The sequence below is a fragment of the Staurois parvus genome, unplaced genomic scaffold (assembly GCF_062004578.1).
Source record: "Staurois parvus isolate SC_StPar_1 unplaced genomic scaffold, SC_StPar_1.0 ptg000620l, whole genome shotgun sequence".
Lineage (NCBI taxonomy): Eukaryota > Metazoa > Chordata > Amphibia > Anura > Ranidae > Staurois > Staurois parvus.
In genome coordinates, this window is record NW_028318416.1 from 6130 (window position 1) to 32354 (window position 26225).

Sequence of the window (26225 nt, forward strand, 5' to 3'; positions counted from 1 at the left end):
ACATAAATCCTCAATCATAGGTCAGTTCATGTAATAATCCTTATAGTGATTCCTGCCTCCAGTGTTACTTAAAGAAATGTAATTTTTTACATACCCATCAATTGCAGAGCATTGATCAGGCATTGAAATAAAGTTTTAAAGTTGAGGTTAATTTACAGCATTTATAAAGCGGGTTTATTGGAAGTCCACAAAATGTTTTTTCTGTGTGTTTTTCTAGAGGACATCGGGAGGTTCCGCCGTCAGCTATCTGGATATGATGATCCATCACTGAGCAGGATATACGAGTATTACAGAGATGATCTGATCCATATCCTGGAGAACATGAACCCTCATGTGGTGCTGGTAGAACTAAAATCTCGGAACATTTTAAACACAGATGTAAGATATTTCTAAATTTCCTATAGCAAAATATGTATGGGTAAAAGAGAACTCTGAGTCAATAATTATAAACATGGATTACCCCAGTCCTTTATCATTATACACCATATCACTTCACATTAATCATTATTTATGAACTTGGATGAAGTCGATCCAATAAATGTGACCATATCAACACATCATTACATTTCACATTAAACTTCTTTAGCTATTTGCACCACTGTTCCCACCAGAATACAATTATACACTATGCAGTCTATTTATAAAACAGCAAAGATGGCTGTATGAGTACATTACCCACGGTGTTACATTGTTTTTTTTCAACACTTTATGGGCTGCGTACAAAGCCTTTATGCAAGGTATACTCGTAAAAATATCCTCCCTAATATCAAACAACTTGAAAACGCCAAATAGACAAAATCTTAGACTCCATAAAATCCAAATAACAAATAAACAAAAATAACCCCTCCCAACAAAATTCCTCTGCCCTCTTAAAAGAAAGGGAAAAACTTTGATCCCTTTTACTACACAAATAAGACCTAAACCTAAGTTCGAGCCAACTACTACTCTTTAAATAAAGCAAGCTCCCTTCTTGCTAGATCAGTTAAACTCCAACGTCTAAAATCCAAAATCCAACTAATACACCACCCACGAACCAACAAAAACATATCCAATCCACTTGATATTGCCAATGCATTTGCAGACCTCTTATACTTTGCAGACCTCTTATACCTCTGAACTTATACAGTTGCAAGAAAAAGTATGTGAACCCCTTGGGATTACGTGGAGTTTTGCATGAATTGGGCATAAAATGTGCTCTGAACGTCATCTAAGTCACAACAATAGAAGAACAGTCTGCTGAACATAATACTACACAAACATTAGATATTGCCATGGTTTAATTGCACATAACATGTAAACATTCACAGTGCAGGGAGGAAAAGGTATGTGAGGCCCTAGCTTAATGACTTCTCCCAGAGCTAACTGGAGCCAGGAGTGAGCCAACCTTGACTCCAATCAGTGTTATGATATTGGATGTGTTGCTGACAGCTGTCCTGCCCTTAAAAAAACACACACCTGTTTTGGGTTTACTGGTTTCAAGAAGCACTGTCTGATATGAACCATGCCTCGCAGAAAAGAGCTCTCAGAAGACCTACGATCAAGAATTGTTGACTTGCATGAAGCTGGAAAGGGTTACAAAAGTATCTCCAAAAGCCTTGATGTTCATGTGTCCACGGTAAGACAGACTGTCTACAAATGGAGAAAGTTTAGCACTGTTGCTACTCTCCCTAGGCGTTGTCGTCCTGTAAAAATGACTGCAAGAGCACAGCGCAGAATGCTGCATGAGGTAAAGAAGAATCCCAGAGTGTCAGCTAAAGACCTACAGAAATCTCTGGCACATGCTAACATTTTTGTTGACACATCTACAATAAGGAAAACATTAAACAAGAATGGACTACATGGGAGGACACCACGGAGGAAGCCATTGCTGTCCAAAAAGAGTATTGCAGCATGTTTGAAGTTTGCAAAAGAGCACCTGGATGTTCCACAGCACTACTGGCAAAATATACTGTGGACAGATGAAACCAAGATTGAGTTGTTTGGGAAGAACACACAACACTGTGTGGAGAAAAAAAGGCACAGCACACCAACATCAAAACCTCATCCCCACTGTAAAACATGGCGGAGGGAGCATCATGGTTTGGGGCTGCTTTGCTGCCTCAGGGCCTGGACAGATTGTTGTCATTGATGGGAAAATGAATTCCAGAGTTTATCAAGACATTTTGCAGGAAAACGTACGACCATCTGTCCTCCAACTGAAGCTCCACAGAGGATGGGTGATGCAACAGGACAATGACCCAAAGCATACAAGTAATTCAACAAAACAATGGCTGCAACAGCACAGAATACGCCTTCTGGAGTGGCCCAGTCAGAGTCCTGACCTCAACCCGATTGAAATGCTGTGGCATGACCTTAAGAGAGCGATTCACACCAGACATCCCAAGAATATTGCTACACTGAAACAGTTTTGTGAAGAGGAGTGGTCCAAAATGACTCCAGATCATTGTGCAGGTCTGATCTGCAACTACAGGAAATGTTTGGTTGAGGTTATTGCTGCCAAAGGAGGGTCAACCAGTTATTAAGTCCAAAGGTTCACATATTTTTCCTCCCTGCACTGTGAATGTTTACATGTTATGTGCAATTAAACCATGGCAACATCTAATGTTTGTGTAGTATTATGTTCAGCAGACTGTGTTCTTCTATTGTTGTGACTTAGATGACGTTCAGAGCACATTTTATGCAAAACTCCACGTAATCCCAAGGGGTTCACATACTTTTTCTTGCAACTGTATAATCTTAAAGATGATAAAAGAAACCCCCTCTGCCTCTGAGATAAACTCTTTCCTACAATCAATCAAACTTCCCACCTTATCCGCAGAGCAACTACAAAATATTTCGGAACCCTTCAACATTAATGAAATCGAATCAGCCATTTGATCTCTACCACTTCACAAATCCCCAGGGTGTGATGGATATACCAATGAATACTGCAAACAATTCACTACTATCCTCTCTCCTCACTTAGCCAATCTCTTCAACTCAATGGCCTCCACAGGCTCCATACCTAAAGACATGTTGCAATCTACAATAACAACTATGCCTAAAACAGAAAAAGACCCTCAAAAAGTACAACACTATAGACCCATATCTCTCATTAACACTGATATCAAACGATTTGCCAAATTAATAGCACAAAGACTGCTCCCTTTCCTCCCATCATGGCTTCTTCCGGACCAAGTAGGCTTCATACCAGGCCGACAAGCTGCGACGCCATTAGGCGGTTAATATCAATACTATATGAACTATAAAATTGAAGTAAACCCTCTTTACTATTCTCACTTGACGTGGAAAAAGCATTTGACCAGATACACTGGGGTTTTATGCAACTAGTATCACAACAATTTGGAATTACAGGATGGCTACAAACAGCTATTCTATCCCTATACTCTTCTCCATCAGCAAAAGTACTTACAGATGGAATATTCGCACAACCGTTTGATATCTCCAATGGACTAGACAGGGATGTCCACTATCCCCAATAATTTTCGCCCTACTAATCGAACCCTTAGCTGCAAAAATTAGACAGGATCCTCTGATCACGGGGATAAAAACACATGACCTTGATCATAAAATAAGTCCATTTGCTGATGACATTATTCTACTGATCTCAAACCCTGCTCGATCCCTCTATAGAGTAAGGGAGAAACTAAACTCCTATGCAGCAATATCATACTATAAACTTAATGAGTATAAATCCTCTAAACCAGCGGTTCTCAACCTGGGGGTCGCGACCCCTTTGGGGGTCGAACGACCCTTTCACAGGGGTCGCCTAAGACCATCAGAAAACACATATTTCCGATGGTCTTAGGAACCGAGACACCGCTCCTGTCTCAGGCGATCTGTGGGCGGAATGATATGCTGCCCCTGTAACCTGGCCACACCTCCGGGATCACTCAACAGCTCCGCCTCCTCGCCGCTGATTGGCCACCGGAACTGTAGCTCAGGAGAGGCACACAGGCGGCCAATCACTGGCGAGGAGGTGGAGCTTGGAGAGGAGGAGCCGAGCGGCAGCGCGCGGAGATCGAAGAAGATCGAGGGAGCTGCAGGAGCGAGTGAAGAGAGAGGCCAGAGAAGGAAGACAGCTGACAGGTAAGTGCAAATTTTGCTGCTGCAGCCAGGTATGCAGGCTGTAGATGGGAGAGGGAGAGAGCGAGCGCGCCCAGGCTGGAGCAGGGATCAGCAAGGTAAGTATCATTGGTGTCAGTGGGAGGGATAGTGCCCCATCATTTGTGTCACTAATACCAACGATGGGGCACTATTCCTCCCCCCACTGACACCAACGATGGGGCACTATTCCTCCCCCCACTGACACCAACGATGGGGCACTATTCCTCTCCACACTGACACCAACGATGGGGCACTATTCCTCCCACTGACACCAACGATAGGGCACTATTCCTCCCACTGACACCAACGATGGGGCACTATTCCTCCCACTGACACCAATGATGGGGCACTATTCCTCCCACTGACACCAATGATGGGGCACTATTCCTCCCACTGACACCAATGATGAGGCACTATTCCTCCCAATGACACCCACAATGGGGCCCTATTCCTCCCACTGACAACCACAATGGGGCACTATTCCTCCCACTGACACCCACAATGGGGCACTATTCCTCCCACTGACACCAATGATGGGGCACTATTCCTCCCACTGACACCCACAATGGGGCACTATTCCTCCCACTGACACCAATGATGGGGCACTATTCCTCCCACTGACACCAATGATGGGGCACTATTCCTCCCACTGACACCAATAATGAGGCACTATTCCTCCCACTGACACCCACGATGGGGCACTATTCCTCCCACCGACACCCACGATGGGGCACTATTCCTCCCACTGACACCCACGATGGGGCACTATTCCTCCCACTGACACCCACGATGGGGCACTATTCCTCCCACTGACACCCACGATAGGGCACTATTCCTCCCACTGACACCCACGATGGGGCACTATTCCTCCCACTGACACCAATGATTGGGCACTATTCCTCCCACTGACGCCAATGATTGGCCACTATTCCTCTCACTGACGCCAATGATGGGGCACTATTCCTCTCACTGACGCCAATGATGTGGCACTATTCCTCCCACTGACGCCAATGATTGTACACTATTCCTCCCACTGACGCCAATGATGGGGCACTATTCCCCCCACTGACGCCAATGATGGGGCACTATTCCTCCCACTGACACCAATGATGGGGCACTATTCCTCCCACTGACACCAATGATGGGGCACTATTCCTCCCACTGACACCAATGATGGGGCACTATTCCTCCCACTGACACCAATGATGGGGCACTATTCCTCCCACTGACACCAATGATGGGGCACTATTCCTCCCACTGACACCAATGATGGGGCACTATTCCTCCCACTGACACCAATGATGGGGCACTATTCCTCCCACTGACACCAATGATGGGGCACTATTCCTCCCACTGACACCAATGATGGGGCACTATTCCTCCCACTGACACCAATGATGGGGCACTATTCCTCCCACTGACACCAATGATGGGGCACTATTCCTCCCACCGATACCAATGATGGGGCACTATTCCTCCCACTGATACCAATGATGGGGCACTATTCCTCCCACTGATACCAATGATGGGGCACTATTCCTCCCACTCATGCCAATGATGGGGCACTATTCCTCCCACTGATACCAATGATGGGGCACTATTCCTCCCACTGACACCAATGATGGGGCACTATTCCTCCCACTGATACCAATGATGGGGCACTATTCCTCCCACTGACACCAACGATGGGACACTATTCCTCCCACTGACATCAGTGATGGGGCGCTAGTCCTCCCACTGCAAAATTACAGTTATGAAGTAGCAATGATAATAATTTTATGGTTGGGGGTCACCACAACATGAGGAACTGTATTAAGGGGTCGTGGCATTAGAAAGGTTGAGAACCACTGCTCTAAACCTATGTACTCTTAAACAAACCCAAATGCTCCTCTCCAGAGAATTCCCATAAACATGGGCTTATCATTCAATAACCTACCTTGGGATTAATCTAAAGAGATCTCCGCACTAAGAACCTATGGTCTCTCCAAATTAGGCTTCATATATGCCCTAAAGATGTTCATACTACTAAAATATTATACATCTTCAGAACTATTCCTATACCAACTCACTTTTTCCACGCTACACAAAAACAATTTTCTCAAATCCTATGGAAACTTAAATGCTCCAGATGCTACAATAACCTACTTATTTGACCTTACAAGAGAGGAGGAATAAGTTTCCCCTACATACATACATACATACTACTTAGCAACACTAATTGATCAGCTCTACTACCGGTGACACCCCTCATTGGAGAAAATATGGTCTGTTATGGAAAAACATCTTTCATCCTAGTACACCACAGACATATCTATTACTCTATTCCATGGCCAATAAAACTCCCATAACCAAAACACCCCTGTTTATATTCAAATATTTTTATTGAAGGATTTTAACATACAAATAGATGTATATTAAAATTAACATAGAGAAGGTTCACAGTCATTTAATACAGTTAATAGATACGAAAAAAAAAAAAGAAAAAAAAGGATCCCCACTATTCGGCTGGGGAAACTGTAGACTTATGTCACGTTTGCATGTGAGGTATACTCGGTGTGGTGTGAACCATGCTTATTTAGTAGTAAGGTACAAGTTGAAGGAGCAGGGGGTGAGGGTGGGGAGAAAAAAAAAAGGGGTGGGGGGAAGGCACCAGTCCAGTATATATAGATCATAGTGTTGCGTTATTCTGTAGTTATCATTTTATTGAACAATTGGGTTTTTTTAACCATCAAGACCATTGGAATTTAAATTTGTGGTAGGAGGAGTTGTGGAAGGCTGTTCTTTTTTCCATCTCACATTGAAGGTGAGATATGAGAAGTGACAGAGAGGAGTTTTGGTGGATCTCCATAGTTTAGTAATGTTGATTTTTGCGGCTGCTAAAGTGTGAATATTGTAATGATGGTGCATGAGTTTGGGGTCACTGGTGTTTCCACAATTGAGGAGATCATCTGGAAGACTCTATTCCAGTAGGATTTGAGGGATTTACATGTCCAAAGTAAGTGAAGAAGTGAACCCGTTTCTCCGCATTGTCTCCAACAAGTAGGTGAGAGTTGGGGGTAATATAAGGCTAGTTTAACAGGTGTTAGGTACCATTGGTGTAAAATTTTCATGTATGTTTCCCAGTGGGAACTACATTTAGAGGCTTTGTGGGTGACAGTGAATGTTCTTCCCCAAGTATGTGGGCGTATTGGTTGGAGAAGGATTTTTTCCCAATTGGTTAGGGAGGAAGTGTGCAGAGTGAATTGTGCTTCGGTTATAAGCGTACAGAAGGTTGTGTGGCAGTCGCAGCACCATGTAGTACCTTGTGCGCTGTGGCATTAGAAAAATTATGCAATTGCTGTTTCTTTGTTTGATTAGACTGACTTTACTCTGTAATTCCTTCAATGCCGCTCTATGGATGCAGTAGTTTAAAGAGCACACCGAATACTTTAGTTAACTTCTTTAATAACTTCAATGTTCTTCATATAACACTGCTTACAATGGCTTGTTTCGTTTATCTTACAGTGACTTATTTCTTTCGTATTACAATGATTTAATTCGTATTACAGTGACTTGATTCGGTGGATTATATTGATAACTTATTTTGGTGGAACTACAAGTAAACACATACAACAGATTTTACACACAGATCTACATGCACTGTTAAACAACAGAGGAACACACAAGTGCATTAAATACCTATTTGGCCTTCTCTGCCTCCATAAAGCTTCTCTGACTGGAACTTTGTCTGTTTCCTCTTCTGTCTGATGAGCAAGTGACTCTAGAACAATCTAGCAGGGAGTTTTACACAGGCACAAATGTGAAACTGGCTGGGATTGGTTAAGGCTCTGTACAGTATGAGGATGGCTGGGATTGGCTCACCTTGTACTGACTCTTAAAGGCATATTTTCTTTTTCTGCTTCTGCTAACACAATTAATATATAAATGTCATATAACATTCAAAGACATAAATTACAGCAATGATTCTGCTTTTGGCCTTAACATATGCACATATATACTGTACTGAGGTTATTGGCAGGTTTGGTATACACATATATGTGAACCATATTAGCAACCTAGGACCAGTCTTAGCTGGCCAGCTACACTCCCACCAAAATTACCTATAATTCTATGTTCTCAGTAATAGGATTCGAACATGAATTTGAGGAATTTTCCATCAGTTTCTCAACTCTCAAGTGTCTTTGTTACTCTCAAGCAGAACAACTAACTTTTTGTATTGGACGTACCAACTTGAGTGGAGTTGTGAGACGTTTTCCCTTTTTGTCGAGCTTTGAGTCTCCCATTTGTAACAATACTCTTCTTACTAGTCCTTCTTCGTCATTTCGAGACTCTAGGGCTTTGGCCAATTTCCATTGACTTCTAGGTAAGTCGTCTTCCTTTACTAACACTATGTCATCAACATGAACATTTCTTCTAGGAGTTTGCCATTTACTTCTTAGCATGAGATGAGCTACGTACTCCTTGCTCCATCTATTCCAAAACTGCTCTGATAGATATTGAACTCTTCGCCATCTTTTCCTTGAGTATAAATCCTCTTTGGTGAAGTTGCCAGGCGGTGGCTGTATGTAATCAGCCTTAAGGTGAAGTAGATGGTTGGGAGTTAGAGGTTCCAAGCTTGTTGTGTCGTTGATGTTGTTGACTGTAAGTGGACGACTGTTAACAATAGACATTACTTCATAGAATAGTGTCCTAAGTGAAGCATCATCTAATCTTCCGACGTTCTTTTTCAACACTGAACTTAGTACGTTTCTTACAGTTCTGATTTACCTCTCCCAGACTCCGCCTGTATGGCTTGCATTTGGAGCATTCATGTGAAAATCACACTCTCTCTCTAACAAGTACTCAGTTACCTTTTCTTTATCAATCTCTTTTAGAACCTTGTTCAATTCATTCTTTGCTCCAACAAAATTAGATCCTTGGTCAGATCTAAGTTCTCTGACATTACCTCTAATGGCTATGAAACATCTTAAGGCATTGATAAAGGCGTTGGTTGACATATCTTCCAACATTTCCAGGTGAATTGCTCTGGAGCTTAGACACGTAAATATCAGTCCGTATCTCTTGTACTCCTTGCGGTTTTGATTGGTGATAAGTGGGCCGAAGCAATCCATTCCACTATAAAGAAATGGTGGTGATGGGTTTACACGATCAGCTGGTAGATCAGCCATTCTTTGTTCTTCTGTAGGTCTACGTGCCTTTCTATAAATTACACATTTACTTATGTACTTCGCTATAACTTTGCTTCCTTTCACTATCCAGTAACCACCTTCTCTCAAACAGCTTTGAGTAAAGCTTCTTCCTTGATGCAAGGATTTGTTGTGGTAGTAATTGATAATCAATCTTGTGAAGGTAGAATTTTTGGGTAGAATTGCTGGATGCTTAACTCTGTTAGGTAGCAATGCATTTTCCAGCCTCCCTCCCACCTTCAGTATACCATCCTGCAGAATAAGATTAAGCTTGTACAATGGGTGGTTGTTTGGAAGTCTCTTAGGTTCTTGACTAAGTCTCTTCAATTCTTCACTGTAGAATCTTTGATGAATGAGTCTTATAACCGTTTCTTCAGCTTTCACTCTTTCCTCTACATCAGTGGTTCTCACCCTTTCTAATGCCACGACCCCTTAATACAGTTCCTCATGTTGTGGTGACCCCCAACCATAAAATTATTTTCGTTGCTACTTCATAACTGTAATTTTGCAGTGGGAGGAGTAGTGCCACGTCATTGGTGTCAGTGGGAGGAATAGTGTCCCATCACTGATGTCAATGGGAGGAATAATAGTACCCCATCATTGGTATCAGTGGGAGGAATAGTGCCCCATCATTGGTGTCAGTGGGGGGAATAGCGCCCCATCATTGGTGTCAGTGGGGGGAATAGCGCCCCATCATTGGTGTCAGTGGGGGGAATAGCGCCCCATCATTGGTGTCAGTGGGGGGAATAGCGCCCCATCATTGGTGTCAGTGAGGGGAATAGCGCCCCATCATTGGTGTCAGTGGGGGGAATAGCGCCCCATCATTGGTGTCAGTGGGAGGAATAGCGCCCCATCATAGGTGTCAGTGGGGGGAATAGCGCCCCATCATTGGTGTCAGTGGGAGTAATAGCGCCCCATCATTGGTGTCAGTGGGAGGAATAGCGTCCCATCACTGGTGTCAGTGGGAGGAATAGCGTCCCATCACTGGTGTCAGTGGGAGGAATAGCGTCCCATCACTGGTGTCAGTGGGAGGAATAGTGCCCCAACACTGGTGTCAGTGGGAAGAATAGTGCCCCATCATTGGTGTCAGTGGGAGGAATAGTGCCCCATCATTGGTGTCAGTGGGAGGAATAGTGCCCCATCATAGGTGTCAGTAAGGGGAATAGTGCCCCATCATTGGTGTCAGTGGGAGGAATAGTGTCCCATCACTGGTGTCAGTGGGAGGAATAGTGCCCCAACACTGGTATCAGTGGGAGGAATAGTGCCCCATCGTTGGTATCAGTGGGAGGAATAGTGCCCCATCGTTGGTATCAGTGGGAGCAATAGTGCCCCATCGTTGGTATCAGTGGGAGCAATAGTGCCCCATCGTTGGTATCAGTGGGGGGAAGAATAGTGCCCCATCGTTGGTGTCAGTGGGGGGAGGAATACTGCCCCATCGTTGGTGTCAGTGGGGGGAGGAATAGTGCCCCATCGTTGGTGTCAGTGGGGGGAGGAATAGTGCCCCATCGTTGGTGTCAGTGGGGGGAGGAATAGTGCACCATCGTTGGTGTCAGTGGGGGGAGGAATAGTGCACCATCGTTGGTGTCAGTGGGGGGAGGAATAGTGCCCCATCGTTGGTGTCAGTGGGGGGAGGAATACTGCCCCATCGTTGGTGTCAGTGGGGGGAGGAATACTGCCCCATCGTTGGTATTAGTGACACCAATGATGGGGCACTATTCCTCCCACTGACACCAATGATACTTACCTTGCTGACCCCTGCTCCAGCCTGAGCTCGCTCGCTCCCTCCCTCTCCCATGGTACAGACACTTACCGGTCAGATATCTTCCTTCTCCGGCCGCTCTCCTCCTCTTCACTCGCTCGATCTTCGCGGTGCCGCTCGGCTCCTCCTCTCCAAGCTCCACCTCCTCGCCGGTGATTGGCCGCCTGTGTGCCTCTCCTGAGCTACAGTTCCGGCGGCCAATCACCGGCGAAGGATTGATCCCGGGGGTGTGCCCAGATGACAGAGACGGCATGTCATCCCGCCCACACCTGGAGACAGAGTAGCGGTGTCTCGGTTCCTAAGGCCATCGGAAATATGTGTTTTCCGATGGTCTTAGGCGACCCCTGGGAAAGTGTCGTTCGACCCCCAAAGGGGTCGCGACCCCCAGGTTGAGAACCGCTGCTCTACATTCAACCGATTCTTTCTTTCTGATTCCTTTTTCTAAGCGTTGAATTCGAGCTACTATGTATATGACTGTATTCCACTTTGAACATCTGGCTAGTCGTTCAAGTATGTCATCTTGACACTTGGCGGCAGTGCTCAATGTTTGAACTACCTTTACTTCTGGATCACCCATAGACAGTTCTGTATAACCTTCACTGGGTATGATTTCCTTTTCCCAAAGGAACTCTGGACCGGTGAACCAGTTTGAATTCTTCAATTCTATTACATTTAGGCCTCTTGAAGCATGATCTGCCGGGTTTTTCTTTGTGTCAACAAAGCAATAAATTACTTTCACTTTAAATACATCAGAGTCATATACTATAACTGTCTCTCTTTTTTTTTTTTTATTAAAAGTCTGTATTCTTTTGAGCACCAAAATGTCTCTTGCAGAAACCTATGTGTATAAGTGAGTAATAAAGGAAAGCTCTGACCTTAATTGAAAAGCAGTATACCGTGATCTGAGGGTTGCAGAAACAAACGTCAGTCTTAAAGGAGACTTTTCTTTTCTTGATGCAGTGACTTGCGATGCTCTGCGGTGACTTGCGATGCTCTGCGGTGACTTGTGACTAGTATTGTGAACTTTCTGGATGCAACACGTGGTCTCTTGATGGATAGCGATGCGGGCACTCTAGCTCTGGACTCTGGCCCCCCCATGCATCTCTCTCTCTCTAGGGGTGCAGGAGGGTTGGCGCTCTTTCTCTGACTGAACTTGCCTTTGCCGGTATGCCACTTTAAGAGTCGGCTGCAGTCTGACTAATGCGCACGTGCTATGGCCTGTACTGTTGTTCCGCTGAGGTGTCTCCGCGTGGCGGTATATGCTGGTGCTCTGTTTCTTTAGTGTACTCTTTACTGTGCAAGTTGAGGAGCGCTGTTGCTTGACCTCTGAGGGTAATAGTTCCACTGTGGCAGGCGCAGCACCCTTTGGTGCCTAGTGCGCTGTGGCATTAGAAAAATTATGCAATTGCTGTTTGTTTGATTAGACTGACTTTACTCTGTAATTCCTCCAATGCCGCTCTATGGATGCAGTAGCTTTAAAGAGCACCCCGAATACTTTAGTTAACTTCTTTAATAACTTCAATCTTTTTCATATAACACTGCTTACAATGGCTTGTTTCGTTTATCTTACAGTGACTTATTTCTTTCGTATTACAATGGTTTAATTCATATTACAGTGACTTGATTCACTGGATTATATCGCTAACTTATTTCGTTCTGTATATTTCAATTACTCCACAGTGACTTGATTCGTATTTACTTTACACTGGGTTGATTCGATAGCTTATCTCGGTGGAACTACAAGTAAACACATACAACAGATTTTACACACAGATCTACCTGCACTGTTAAACAACAGAGGAACACACAAGTGCATTAAATACCTATTTGGCCTTCTCTGCTTCCATAGAGCTTCTCTGACTGGAACTTTGTTTCCTCCTCTGTCTGATGAGCAAGTGACTCTAGAACAATCTAGCAAGGAGTTTTACACAGGCACAAATGTGAAACTGGCTGGGATTGGTTAAGGCTTTGTACAGTGTGAGGATGGCTGTCATTGGCTCACCTTGTACTGACTCTTAAAGGCATATTTTCCTTTTCTGCTTCTGCTAACACAATGAATATATAAATGTCATATAACAATCAAAGACATAAATTACAGCAATGATTCTGCTTTTGGCTTTAACATATGCACATATACACTGTACTGAGGTTATTGGCAGGTTTGGTATACACATATATGTGAACCATATTAGCAACCTAGGACTGGTCTTAGCTGGCCAGCTACAGGTTGAGTTTCCTTTCTTTGGATATTGTGCCTTATGAAAGAATTGGTATGCGGTTGCAGGAATAGTTATTTCGAGTGGTATATTTGTTTTGTGTAGGGAATGGGCTATTCGTATGTAGGTAAAATTTTTTCTGTCAGGGAGGTGGAATTTCTTTTGGATAGTGGAAAAGGAGTCTAGTTTGTGTTTAGTGTATAGGTCCTGGATAAGGGATATACCTCGATTCTCCCATTGTGTTAGATTTAGGGATGGAGTGTAAGGTGGAAATTGGCATAGGGATGGGGCAGCTAAGTGGTATGTCCAGACAGTTGTGGGGCACCTCCCTGACGCATTTCGTGTGACACACACGTTTGCACCCCCTTTGAAAACCTGTGTGTCACACGAAACGCATCAGGGAGGTGCCCCCCAACTGTCTGGACATACCACTTAGCTGCCCCATGTTCCTGTGATTTGAAATTTGTAAGTGTGTTTTTTTACCATTTGAAATTACTGCTGAAATAAATACAATACTACACTATCAAAGCTTCTGGCCTGTGGCTCTCTTTTTTTGGAGGGAGCCCGGGCCTTTTGAAGGTGCTCGGTTCCTCTTGGTCTCCTGTGGGTTGCTGGCTGGCTTGCTGGACTAATCCTTCCATTGGCTGATGTATATCTCTGGGATCACCGTCCTGCTGTTCTGGGAACATGACATCTAGTGGCGAGAGATCAGATGACATCATCCCCTCTGTGGCTTCCTTTCAGAGTACCAGATGTGGTGTGAAATTGGGTGCGAATGTTTTGTAGAACTCGTTAGTAAAACCATCATTTGCTGGTGATTTGTTTAGAGGTAGGGTTTTTATAGTTTTTTTCTACCTCTACAGGTGAAATCAGTATGGAGAGAGATGCGAGTTGAGATGGTGTGAGTCGAGGAAGGTTAGTAGTAGCTAGAAAGTTTTGAATGGATATAATCGGTCAGTTGGGTTGTGTTTGGGTCATCTTTAATATTGTATAAATTTTGGTAGTAAGTCGCAAAAGCGTTGGCTATATCTTGCTGGTTTGTAAGCTGGGTGTGTGTGGTAGGGTGTTGGATTGTGGAGATTTTAGATTTAAGCCGTTTTTGTTTAATAATTTTCATTAGGAGTGAGTTTGCTTTGTTACCGAGAGCGTAGAATTTGGATTTTGTTTTTTCTAGGTTAATGTCATATTTGTGGAGTAAGATTATACGTAGTTTGTTTCTGTCTAGGGTTAAGGCTGCGGATCTGGAGGGACATGAGTTTTTTTTGTTGATTTCTTCATTTAGTTTAATGGAGGTTAGTAATTGATTGACTTGTTGGGACCGCTGCCTATTGATACGGGAGTTTAGTTGTATGAGGATACCTCTCATGTAAGCCTTGTAAGCGGGCCAAATTGTGGTGATAGAAATATCGGGAGTAGAATTAGTGTCAAAAAATAAATTGTGGGCTTCTAACAGATGTTTCTGGTTTTCTGGGTTCTTCAGGATTGTAGAGTTTAGTCTCCAGATGGGCAGGACTGCTGAGCATTGATTGTCATCTAAGGATATGTTGATTGGAGCATGGTCTGACCAGGTTATGGTGCCGATTTTGGACAATATCACGTGTTGTAATGTCCATTTGTCTGTGATGAAAAAGTTGATTCTGAAGTAGGAGAGGTGAGAAGGGGAGTAGTAGGTGTAGTCTCTCTCGTTGCCGCGGTGACATCTCCAGATGTCGTAAAAATCATGGTTGTGCAGGAAGTGGTTGAAATTTCGTTTTTTGGATCTTTTGTTGGAGGACGAATCTAAGAGAGGGTTGCCAATAAGGTTGAAGTCTCCACCAATGATGAGTCTGACTTGTCTATGAGTCGAGATGGCAGTGTATAGCTTGTGGTAAAATTGCATCTGATTGCTATTAGGACCGTAGATGTTTTCTAGAGAGTGTAGATAATGTCATTTATTTGGCAAACTAGAATATGGTAGTGACCGTGCGGGTCGGCTATTTCTGAAATGATTTGGAGTGAAACAGAGTCACTTATGGCTGTAATGACACCATTTTTTTTCTTGAGATTAGTAGCCATATAGATTTGTGAATATCGATGGAGTTGTAGCCTGGGGGTCTTGCTTGTAGCGAATTGGGTTTCCTGTAGGAAAAGTATGTCGGCCTGGAACTTTGAAGCATCGATCTTTTGAAGGGTGAATTTAAGCCACGTACATTGAGAGATGTAATATTAATCATTGTTAAAATCTCTTTTTTGGTGAACATATAGTTGAGTTGTTGTTTGGGAAAATCGCGATTGAAAGAATGTCGCTATGAGAAGGAGAATGTTGTCGCTGTTGTGATATGGACTAGGCTCGATCGAGGAATTAGGGTGAGTATTCCAGAAAAATTTAGTGATGGTGGATATTGAAGTGTAGATGAATGGCTGGTGGTGCCAAGGGAGACAGGGAAAAGGGAGGTAGGAGAAGATAAAATAAAACTTGCATATAATGCAAGTGACCTGAGTAGCTCGACTTGCTACTTCAGAACTGGGAGGTTCGAACAGGATTTGACCGTGGAAAAGGTCATGCCAAACATTTTCTTGTAACATGAACATTGTCGGAACATGGCCGATCACCAGAAAATAGTAGATCGGGATATAGCATCTGAGATGAATTATAGGTGTTGCTTAAACAAAAAGTGTGCTGCGTTGCTGTTTATACTGCCTCCATATGTTGGACATTGGTAGGTGTAGATCGCTGTGTGTCCGCGGGTAGTATGTTTCAAGCTTTAAGTAGATCTAGGCCCACTTTGAGGGTTTCGATTGTAAAGATTCTGCCTTGTTGCTTCATAGTTAGCTTCGTGGGAAAACCCCATTGATAGCCTATGCCGTGGTTTCTCAGGGCTTTGGTGATAGTAATCATTTTTTTCCTGTTAAGGAGTGTGGCTTTTGACAGGTCTGCAAATAGTCGGAGATTCGCATGTGATGGTGGGAGCGGAGGTGGGTTTCTGGCTGCCGACATAATTTTTTCTTTAACGTGGTAGAAATGTATGCAGGCCAGGACATCTCCTGGAATAGATGCTGACAGAAATGAAGGTTTAGGTAGTCGGTGGGCTCGGTCGACCGCAAGCTCCATGTCAGACAGTGATGGGATGAGGAGTTTAATATATTGTTGTATATAGGGTAGTAGTGCCTCGTTAGTGACATTTTCAGGGATGCCTCTGAATTTTTATGTTGTTACGCCTTGACTGATCTTCCAGATCGGCTAATTTTAGATTGATTTGTTCGATGTCAGAGGAATGGTCTGCATGTGTGTCCATCAGGTCATTATGTGCCGTAATTATATCTCCCATTTTAGCCTCAATATGGAGTAATCTGCGTTCTTGTTGCTGAACCACATTAGTGATTTTGGCTAGTGATGACAATATATCATTATGCAGGGTTTGTCTGAGCGAGGAAAGCATGTTTTTCATGCATAGCTTAGTGATGGGCTGATTTGACGCAGGGAATGCTTCTATGTCAGGCAGGTCTGTGTTAAGCTTAGGTGATGGATGACTTAGGGCCTGGTAGGAAGGAGACTGATCATGGTCAAGCCGTGGCTGAGATTTAGCTGGGCTGCTAGTGGTGGGGGACATAGGGGGTGATAACTCACCAGGGTCCCCTGGATACAGCGGATGTTGCAGCCTGGGATCTGTCTTCTGGTCTATGTGGTCCCTCTCCTGGCTGCCGCCACTTCTCAGATCACTGCAGCCGGCGCCATCTTGGATCCCTGCTGTGACGGCAGGGAAGAATTGAGTACGTTTTCCCGGTTGCCCCAGGGTTTTTCTCCTGCGGGGCATAGCTGGGAAGGTCCGGGCACACTGTGGGAAGGCAGCTGTAGGGTTTATATCCCCTGGGGCCGGTGTGAGCCGTGCTTGTTCTGGCGGGTGGATGGAGCTATCAGCAAAGCTCGTCCATCCAGGAGCCGGCCACGAATGTGCCCCTCAACACCCCTGTTTAAAGGCCTCTTTAGATGCATGGTCAAACCTTCTAACACTCTCCCTCCAAAAATCAAATAAGATACACATACCTCTCAATGCCCTCCCCGCTTTCACCCCACATCTTAACCTAACAAAATGGGAATCTACAGGAATTTCCTTCATATCTGACCTATTTATTAACCAAAATCTAGCTACATTTCAACAACTGCAACACAAATATCCCCTCTCCTCAAACAAAAATTTTACTTACCTCCGAATACAACACTGCCTAAAAAGCAACAAGATTTCCCATATCACAGAACTACCAACGCTACCATTACAATTTTTAAATAATACTAAATACCCTGGCAAAGGAATTTCCCTGTTCTACAAAATCATGCTAGATTCGAGCTTCTCTTTAAAAACCACATCGCTGACGAATTGGGAGTCATTACTATCACAAAAGAACTCTGAACAGAGATGGAATAAAGCATTCACCACCACAAACAAACACATACAATCTGGAGGATGTGCTATGCACTGGGAATCTTACCTTAAAATGCTACATCAATGGTATCTCACCCCACTACGTCTAATTAAAATTTATCCATCACGCTCTCCACAATGTTGGAGACAATGCGGAGAAACAGGATCCCTCCTCCACATTATCTGGTTTTGTAAATCACTCAGATCCTTCTGGAACAACATCTTTATAATCATTTCAGAAATAGCAGGCACCATAGTACAACCCAACCCAGCACTAGCTTTACTCCATATTGACATAGACAGATTCTCCCCTGAATTACTTAGCATTATTATACACATCATATACGCAGCCAAAAAGAATATCACAACCCTATGGAAGACTACAACCTCCCCATCCATAAGTAGAGTAATTTATAACATGAACACCCAATGTGACATGGAAAAGATATTTGCTATATCCCACTTCTCCTACCCCAAATTTTTAAAATCCTGGCACTTGTGGTCTCTTCACTCCAATTGTACAGTTCAGATTTGATATCACTACCATTGAGAGTATCAAGTTACCACCATTGCCCACCTATGTATTCACACTATGACTGGTATTGTTAATTTGTTCTCTTCCTTTTAGTCACTTTCCTCTCTCCCATACCTCCCTCCATTCTTACTACCCCCCCTCCCTCTTCTCTTCCCCTCCTCCTTCAGGATCCTGATGTACTTATTTACCAAGATTATTATCTGTACTAATCTCTCACACACAATACTCCTAAGCATTGTATAATTGTATAGTTTACTCTCACCAAGACATGCCAATGTACAACTGTGAACCTATTACTATTCTTGTTCTTCTATTACCCTGTTACCTGTAAAAACTCAATAAAAACAAGTTGGATAAAAGTAGCAGATCCATAAGATCGCTCCCGCCGTAATAATATTAAGCTGCAAGATATCTCAGAAGCGGTCAAATAGAGTGATTTAATCCCTTATCTGCAGCAGCTGTTCCTAAAACTCATACCTGACCTCACTCCACGAGACTTCCCATGAGATTTCGCAAGCTGGCCTACCTCCCGGACACAGTCGCTTGGTACGTCCTGGTGAGGATTCAAATCTATCTTGCAAAAGAGCGCCTTCTTAGAGCTGCTAGATCTACTCGTTTGCCACCTGCTTCCTACACTGGAGTAGCCCTGAGGTGAAAGGAATTTGCACCCATCACCACCATCTTACCCACCAAAACCAGCAGGTTACTATCACCTCCTCAAAGGATGGCATCAAACAGCTCCATAACTGGGGCTTCACACCTTCACCACCGCCCAATGCCTCACGCAACATCTCCTCTAGACCCTGACCAGCCTGTTAAGCCTCAAGCTCCAGGCGTTTTAGTATGCTAATCCTGCTGCTTATCGTCCCACCAAGGCAGGCATTGTATTTGACTAATTCCAATCACCCGGGAAGTGGAGTATACCAGGTTTTTTGCTGCTTTTTCTATTAGTCTTCGTCAGAGTTCCTACTAATCTCTGTGTGCACACCCCCAGTTATCCAGTCTGCTATGCATACAAACCTTCATATTTGTTTGATTGCGCTTACCAGTTGTTATTTTTTATAGCTATTTTATTTGTTCTGTGTCCTATACGCATCTGGGGGTCACTCCTATCTCCCTCCCTCCTACCTCACACATTACCGTCTTTACTGTACCACACCCCTGTGTAGTGCTCCATTCCCATCCTCTGATACCACTGCCAGGGTCACAGCCTAATGTCACTCTGCATCGCATCTATTAACAATGTGAAAGGGCTCAATAGCCCCTTAACCACTAGCCTACAGGGCACTTATACCCCCTTCCTGCCCAGGCCAATTTCCAGCTTTCAGCGCAGGTTGCACTTTGAATGACAATTGTGCGGTCATGCTACACTGTACCCATATGAACTTTTTATCATTTTTTTGTGACAGATAGAGCTTTATTTTGGTGGTATTTAATCACCTCTGGGTTTTTTATATTTTCTTAAACAAACCAAAAACCACTGAAAATTTTGAAAAAAAACTCTTAGTTTTTGTAATAAAATTTTGTAAATAAGTGATTTTTCTCCTTCATGAGGCTGCAGTGATGGGCACTGATTGGCTGCACTGATGGACACTGATAGGGGGCACTGGTAGGTGGCACTGATGGGCATTGACAGGCATCACTGATGGGCACTGAAAAGCGGCTCTGACTGGCACTGTTAGGCGGCACTGATGCACACTGTTAGGCGGCACTGACTGGCACTGATAGGCGGTACTGATTGGCAGCACTGATAGGTTGCACTGACTGGCATTGATAGGTGGCACTGACTGGCACTGATGGGTAACACTGAAAGGCAGTTCAGATGGGCACTGATATGTGGCATTTATGTGGCACTGATGGGCACTGAAATGTGGCACTGATGGGGCACTGGCAGGTGGCATGGATGAGCACTGAGAGCTGGCACTAATGGACACTGACAAGTGGCGCTGCTGGGGCTACACAGATCATCAGGGCACACTGATCATCACTGCTCTGATGATCTGTGTACATGACCCCTCCGAGGAATGCGGATTACCGGCTCTCCTCTCCGCACGAGCTGTCGTGGGGAGAGAAATGCCGATAACCGGCATTTCCCTGTTTACATGTGATCAGCTGTGATTGGACACAGCTGATCACATGACCGAGCCACATCTTCAGCACTTTCCGTGGATCGGTGATCCGCTGTGCCCGAGGCACACAGCGCACCGCCGATTGCCGCGCAACGGTTAGAATGGGAGGAAGTCACATGACATCCTCCCAGAATAAGAGAACCATCTTGCGTCCGTCATGTTACTATATGGCGGGCGGGAGGTGGTTAAAATCATCCAGACTATAGAGAGAGGTCATATCACAAAAATACAATATTATCTACATACAAGAGACACACTTAGATTGTTCCCACACAACGTTTTTGTCAACGTATCTAAATAAGTTATGGGCGTAATAATTGCCATCTTCCTTCCTTCCAGCTCAATCATGCAGAAGTAAACCCTATGAGCAGATTCCTCATCTTAGATGCTCTGTTTGATAACTCACCCCTAGTTCTTGTCAATATATATTCAACAAATTCAAACCAGAAACATTTTTTGAAAACGGTCTTAAATAAACTTGTTCAATATCTAATGGACCGTATAATTGTATCTGGTGATTTCAATGACAGTGGACAAAGCCCTTGATTCATCTAGGACCGTATAATTCTATACGGTGATTTCAATGACAGTGGACCAAGCCCTTGATTCATCTAGCTCATGTAGATCAGGACCCACAGCCCTCTCCTCCCTTATGCAATTGGAGGATCTATACGACCCTTGGTGGTGTTTGCACGGATCTGAGAGGGACTACACTTTCTATTCTTCTTCTCAGAAATCCCACTCTAGGACTGATCTTTTCCTGGTGCACAAAAATCTTCTATGAACTATCTAGGAGGTTAAGGTAGGCCTTAATAAGTGGTCTTGCCATGCCCCAGTCTCCATCTCCAAAGATCAAACTAGAAGTGGAAACTTACTTTGCCATCAATACTGGTTCAGTCTCAGACGATTCTCTTTTATGGAATGCACATAAAACATATTAGAGGTTCGTTTATTAAGTTTGGGGCCCATGAGAAGCGTGTTCGAGTACAGATGGTCAACTCATTTTTAGACTAAATTTGAAGACTTAAGAGGAACAATAAAAACTACCCCTAATGATGCTGACACCTCTTGCCTTTGCCAACTTAGGGAAGACCTACGTACATTATTATTAGAATTATACAGGATTTATATAGCTCCAACAATTTGCAAAGCGCTTTACAAATGAAGGTAGACATTACAGTTACAATACAATTTGCTATAAGAGGAAACAAAGGGCCCTGCTCATTACAGCTTACAATCTAGGAGGAAGGGCTGAGTGATACAAAAGGTAATAGCTGTGGGGGGGTGAGCTGATGGAGGAAATAAATGGCGGTTTACTAGGTAGAAGCAGGACAGACTTCTTTAAAGAGAAAGGTTTTCAGGGATCGTACATATCAAAAAACTACATTTGAATTGGTATGCTTTTGGGAATAAGCCAGGAGCCCTCTTGGCAAAACAGGTCAAGAGAAAGGCAGCAATGTCCAAAATTCCCTTATGCATACCACCCAAGGGCAGAGAGTGAGCAATCCCAGTGACATAGCAAACTGTTTTAGCGAGTTCTAAGCCAAATTATACAATCTGAATGAGTCTGCTACTGAGCCCACACCAGACCCTGTGCAATTTGCTCAATTCTTAGATCGGTTGCACTTGCCTGCCCTCTCCTCTACCCAACTCATTGATCTTAATGCCCTATTTACAAAAGCAGAAATAGTAAAAGCAATCCACTCTCTACCCCTTCACAAAGCCCATGGTCCACATAGTTAATGCAATGAGTATTTTAAAACATTTGCAAATACCCTCACACCTCCCCTCTTTAATTCCTTCAGCCTTATAATGACCACAGGAGATATCCCCAAAGAATCCCTCACAGCACTTTTTGTCACTATACCAAAACCAGGCAAACCCTTAGATGATCCAGCTAACTAAGGGCCAATTTCCATCTTCAATACAGATTGCAAAATCTATGCAAAAATGTTAGTCTCTCACACCTCCAGATTTGACCCCACATTAGTTCACTCTGACCAGGTGGGCTTTATCCCACATAGACAGGCCTCAGATATAAATAGAAGGTTCATTGACCTTATTTAGTGGACTGAGCACTATAGAATGCCTTCTCTACCGCTATCTCTGGATTCAGAGAAGGTGTTCGACAGGGTTCACTGGTCTTATCTCAGGGCACTACTCCAGAAAATTTGACTCTCTGGTAATATACTCACAGCAGTTCTAGCCCTCTACTCCTACCCTTCTGCAAGGGCATGCTCTTTTATACATTTAACATCACCAACAGCACATGACAGGGCTGTTCCCTATCCCCATTGATATTTGCCCTTGTGATGGAGCCCCTTGAAGAAGCAAGGGTACACCCTATCATCTCAAACTTCCAAATCAGTACAGTCACACATAAAATAAGGCTTTATGCGGATGATGCGGTTGTAGCAATGGCCAATCTAACCCAATCTCTTTCAGCACTTCTAATGCTTTTCAGTCAAATTTCCCTCTATAAAGTCAACTACACTAAATCCTGCATGCTTGGCATATGCTTAGATCACATTACAAATATGAACATCTCAAGCTCCTCCCCCTTTCCATGGGCTTCAGCCTCATCACTTAATTTTTTAGGAATACAACTGATAGTTCCTTCTAGTAATATACTACGCTTGCATTATAAGGCCTTGTTCAAAAAGTTACAGGTCCTTATTAGTAATTTACGTTATGTTTGCACTTTCTGGGTTGGAAAAATAGCTTTAACCAAAATGTTTCTAGTGCCCCATATTTTATACTTTTTTCGCTCCCTTCCGGTTGCCATGTTGATCTCCCAACTTGCCACCCTTCATCGAACTCTAACCACTTTTAGAGGCATCTTAGAGTGTGACAATTTATCCTCTGAACCCCAACATTAGAAGCAGGAATGGGAGCACCAGACCTCAAGAGCTACTACAAAGCCACCCTATTAAACCAAGCCACCTATTGGTGGACATATGCCTTTTGCCCAGCATGGGCTCAAATTGAAGAAGCATCCCAACAATCTCACCCACCCATATAGATTCGTACAGCTCCCATTTTCCACTTTTTAACAGATTTGTGAGGACCTGTCTGTCTATCTCTAAATGGACTGCAGCTGGTATTAACACCATTGAAGACCTCTAATATTCAACCACCAAGACATATACAGGTATCTCCAGATAAGGCATGCTATGAGTTCAATTCCATGGTTCAAATCCTCATAGACAGTGGATTTTACCCAGGCCTACATAAGTTCAACTTCAATTCACAGAGAAATCTTGTACTTCTACTGACTGCTGATCTCCTCACCCAACCCACAAAAGTTACCAACAAAAAGGAAATGGAAGCATAGAACTTCTCAGCGGACTTGACAACTTGGAATTTAACTACCTGCAACACCTTATGATTTTCAAAATGTCTCCCATACTGGGAATCAGCTCAGAAGCTCTTACATCACTGGTATCATACCCCAGTGAAACTCATCTTTTTCCCTCTCTTTCCCCTGCTTTCTGTAGGCAATGTGGCTGTCTCAGTTCATCTGTTCACACACAATGGACTTGTCTGATACAATCACTCTTCTGCAAAGATACACACATTTTTATAGCAAGCATAACTGGTATATCACAATTAATCACACATACCTTTATTGTAGCCCACTGATCCATCCCACAAAAATAGAAAAGTAATGCTTCCCCATCTATCCAACAACTAATTAGCATCCTTAGCCAATACCTTCAATTGGAACTCACGGTAAGTTTGCCTATCAGAATGGTCCCCCTTGCTGATTGACTCTAAAAGCCACATGGTTGCTTAATAACAAACCTCTATTTCACACTTAAATCACACACATGTATTATTGCTGTTTGCACACACACCTAGCCCTGGACACAGCGCAGCCACACTGAGCAACACTGAATTACACAATGTCTTTAATAAGATCTACAATTACTGTAGCTATCTACTTTGCACCTTCCCTCTCACCTTCTCTTCTATTTTCTCTTTCTCATCGCACTCTTGATACCTGGATCGGACTTACAGTTGCAAGAAAAAGTATGTGAACCCCTTGGGATTATGTGGAGTTTTGCATGAATTGGGCAAAAAATGTGCTCATCTAATTCACAACAATAGAAGAACACAGTCTGCTGAACATAATACTACACAAACATTAGATGTTGCCATGGTTTAATTGCACATAACATGTAAACATTCACAGTGCAGGGAGGAAAAATATGTGAACCTTTGGACTTAATAACTGGTTGACCCTCCTTTGGCAGCAATAACCTCAACCAAACGTTTCCTGTAGTTGCAGATCAGACCTGCACAACGATCCGGAGTCATTTTGGACCACTCCTCTTCACAAAACTGTTTCAGTGTAGCAATATTCTTGGGATGTCTGGTGTGAATCGCTCTCTTAAGATCATGCCACAGCATTTCAATCGGGTTGAGGTCAGGACTCTGACTGGGCCACTCCAGAAGGCGTATTCTGTGCTGTTGCAGCCATTGTTTTGTTGAATTACGTGTATGCTTTGGGTCATTGTCCTGTTGCATCACCCATCCTCTGCGGAGCTTCAGTTGGCGGACAGACGGTCGTACGTTTTCCTGCAAAATGTCTTGATAAACTCTGGAATTCATTTTCCCATCAATGACAACAATCCGTCTAGGCCCTGAGGCAGCAAAGCAGCCCCAAACCATGATGCTCCCTCCGCCATGTTTTACAGTGGGGATGAGGTTTTGATGTTGGTGTGCTGTGCCTTTTATTCTCCACACAGTGTTGTGTGTTCTTCCCAAACAACTCAATCTTGGTTTCATCTGTCCACAGTATATTTTGCCAGTAGTGCTGTGGAACATCCAGGTGCTCTTTTGCAAACTTCAAACGTGCTGCAATATTCTTTTTGGACAGCAATGGCTTCCTCCGTGGTGTCCTCCCATGTTCTCCATTCTTGTTTAATGTTTTCCTTATTGTAGATGTGTCAACAAAAATGTTAGCATGTGCCAGAGATTTCTGTAGGTCTTTAGCTGACACTCTGGGATTCTTCTTTACCTCCTGCAGCATTCTGAGCTGTGCTCTTGCAGTCATTTTTACAGGACGACCGCACCTAGGGAGAGTAGCAACAGTGCTAAACTTTCTCCATTTGTAGACAGTCTGTCTTACCGTGGACACATGAACATCAAGGCTTTTGGAGATACTTATGTAACCCTTTCCAGCTTCATGCAAGTCAATAATTCTTGATCGTAGGTCTTCTGAGAGCTCTTTTCTGCGAGGCATGGTTCACATCAGACAGTGCTTCTTGAAACCAGTAAACCCAAAACAGGTGTGTGTTTTTTAAGGGCAGGACAGCTCTCAGCAACACATCTAATATCACACTGATTGGAGTCAAGGTTGGCTCACTCCTGGCTCCAATTAGCTCTGGGAGAAGTCATTAGGCTAGGGCCTCACATACTTTTTCCTCCCTGCACTGTGAATGTTTACGTTATGTGCAATTAAACTATGGCAACATCTAATGTTTGTGTAGTATAATGTTCAACAGACTGTGTTCTTCTATTGTTAGATGACGTTCAGAGCACATTTTATGCCCAATTCATGCAAAACTCCACGTAATTCCAAGGGGTTCACATACTTTTTCTTGCAACTGTAGATCTGACTTGACCAGATCTGACCTGCAATGATCTCACTAGATCTGTTCTCATCAGATTACTCTCTAATGCTACTCACAACTATTGCCTATTATATTGTTATTTTGTAATCTTTGTTCTCTTTAATGTGACCCTGGTCTTTCCAGTCTATAAGACCAAGTATGAACAACTTGTTACTTACTTGTACTTGTTCTATGATAAACTTAATAAAACTGCAAGTTTAAAAAAATGTGAATGATTAGAGATTCAGTATGAAATTAAAGGATAAGTTCACCTT

General features: G+C 43.5%; 1 protein-coding gene across 1 annotated transcript in view; it reads left to right on the top strand.

Annotated features, from left to right (window-relative positions):
* Nucleotides 1-217: 217 nt before the first annotated feature.
* The window catches only part of LOC149449398 (NACHT, LRR and PYD domains-containing protein 3-like), a gene marked incomplete at its 5' end in the record, with an annotated part of 75203 nt that continues 49195 nt past the window's right edge, over nucleotides 218-26225 (top strand). Inside the window, one exon of the mRNA XM_089693291.1 lies at nucleotides 218-378. Coding sequence (XP_089549417.1) covers nucleotides 218-378 — 161 coding nt within the window. The remainder of the gene's footprint in view (nucleotides 379-26225) is intronic.